This window comes from the organism of the source record quoted next (assembly GCF_019968955.1).
Source record: "MAG: Porospora cf. gigantea A chromosome Unknown PgA_NODE_5252_length_1935_cov_363.741, whole genome shotgun sequence".
In the NCBI taxonomy this organism is placed as follows: domain Eukaryota; phylum Apicomplexa; class Conoidasida; order Eugregarinorida; family Porosporidae; genus Porospora; species Porospora cf. gigantea A.
The window spans coordinates 1-1935 of NW_027151743.1; the positions used below are offsets into that span (position 1 = coordinate 1).

Consider the following 1935-nt stretch of genomic DNA (forward strand, 5'->3'; position numbering starts at 1 on the left):
CAGCAAACACCATAAACAGAGGTTCGATTCTCCCTACGGTTTCATCCCGCGTACCAACGCGCTTTGGACGGCCGAACGTCCGTATCTCTCCCTGTGTCCAGTTGGGGCATGTGCACGTCCAGGTGACAAAGTCAGGCTGTTGCAAGTCGTAATGTTGTTATTAACATGTGTAGCTTCCAAGTCGACGTGCCTCCACACAGCCGATCGTCAGGCTGCGCGACGTCGAAGCGCGAGCGAGAACGCTTGTTAACAGAACAGGGCGATTGGTCGCTCTGGCCCGGTCAATCTTTGTCCGCCGGCCAGCTGTTGACGACTCTACAATCTCGAGCTCTTGGACTTTAACAGGCTCGTCCAGATTCTGTTCCTCGTGAATCACGGTCAGAGTCCAAGGTTGGCTGTTCTTAGGTTTTACGGAACGGGGCTGTTTCTTGTTCTTCGAACGTCTGCCATCCTCCTTCTTCGAAAGTCGCGCTCTTTCCTTCTTGGGGTTCTCGGACTTTGTCGAGTTATCATTCCTACAATTCTCGGACGCTCCATTTGATTCACTAACCCTTTGCTTCCGAGACTGATACAGTTTTCGAATTCGGGCTAGAGCTTCAGCGTTCCCATGGACTTGACAAGGGTTGTTCTCTTCTTGAGTCATCGTCGACTCTGGCGGAATGCGCAACGAGGCAGAGAACACGTCGAGAAGAGGTCTGATCACGTCAGAAGATGGTACATGCCCTCCAACATAAGGGAGTACCAAGTTAAGAATCGGACGTTTTTCTTGGGGGCGCTGCAACGACAGCGGACAGAAGCAGAAGGCCTCCGCGTGCTTCGCGGTGTCATGCCACATTTGGTCTTGCGCCTTGCGTAGGATGTTCAAGCATCCTGCAACACCACGTGATACCGCAACCGCCATACTGCACCGTAATCGAGAGGTTTCGTCGGGGTCAGGGATGGCAGCCAACCACGAGTCTGGCTGGTGGATGAGGTTTTGGGTAGATATCGTACGATGGAGGCCTAAAAACAGGTCTTGTGGGTGTAGTTCGTCCAGGGTCAGCTTGGAGAAGGTCAACGGGCGGCTACTTTTCACAGCGTGTCGGGTGCCCTTTTGGTCACGATCAGGTTGGCGCATCGACACCAATTCGGACGCTACGACAGCGGCCCTGTCTGCTGCATCTTCGACGTCAAAGCTCAAGAGTCTCATACGACTTGGGAAGCGCGTGTTGGCGATCGACGGATGCAAATCATATCCCTTGAAAGGTGTCCTATCCTTGACATCACTCCACCGCTCACCCGCAAGCATCATTGGATTTAGAAACAGCGGCCAGAGACCCGTGTCCTGCATGGCGACGGACATATCCTTCCCAAGTTCGAATGCAGAGCTCAGCGGGCCCGACACCGAGGCGTCAAAGCCCATCATATTCATGTAGACGCAGAACCCGCACACGGCGTGGGTCCTACACAGTACAACATGCCTCTGGAGACGTAATATGTCGAGATCATGTCGACGGGCAGACCGTTTGTGGAAGGAGTCTAATGCAATGCACCTGATGACGCTGAGGGCATGGACGACCAGACAGTACCGCAGCGCATCTAGGTTGGGCGAACTACTGGCAACATAACTCTCTCCAAAGTATGTCAGGACCAGTAGGACCACCAGATGCTTCATGTCTTCTGCGTCACTCAGCGCACCCATTTCCAGCAGCGCGAGCAGCAAAGACATGTCCGATATTAACGAAACGAGCGTCTGCCCTTCAGAATAACATTGGGGCTCGCTCGCGGCGTCAACGGTGAACCACCGAGCTTCTTCAAGCCAGGGAACGCTCCTGGAGGACGTCATCTCACGGAGATACTGCATGCGGTCTCTACCATTAAGGCACAACAAGCGCATGCAGGGGTTGGTGGTGGGCTCGATGTGGCCTTCGTCGTACATGTGTATGAAGTGCCAGG

The 1935-nt window shown here is 54.0% G+C and overlaps 1 protein-coding gene across 2 annotated transcripts; it reads right to left on the reverse strand.

The window, feature by feature from the left end:
• Positions 1 to 160: 160 nt before the first annotated feature.
• KVP18_002983 (uncharacterized protein) lies at positions 161 to 1918 on the reverse strand (the record flags this gene model as incomplete). 2 transcript variants are annotated; one of them, XM_067954349.1, is made up of 1 exon in its annotated part: positions 161 to 1918. In XM_067954349.1, one exon carries the CDS (start codon positions 1916 to 1918, stop codon positions 161 to 163), a length of 1758 nt encoding a protein of 585 aa, XP_067807994.1. The 2 variants fall into 2 exon arrangements, with proteins under 2 accessions (XP_067807994.1, XP_067807995.1); XM_067954350.1 differs by having other exon boundaries at positions 161 to 1708.
• Positions 1919 to 1935: the final 17 nt, after the last annotated feature.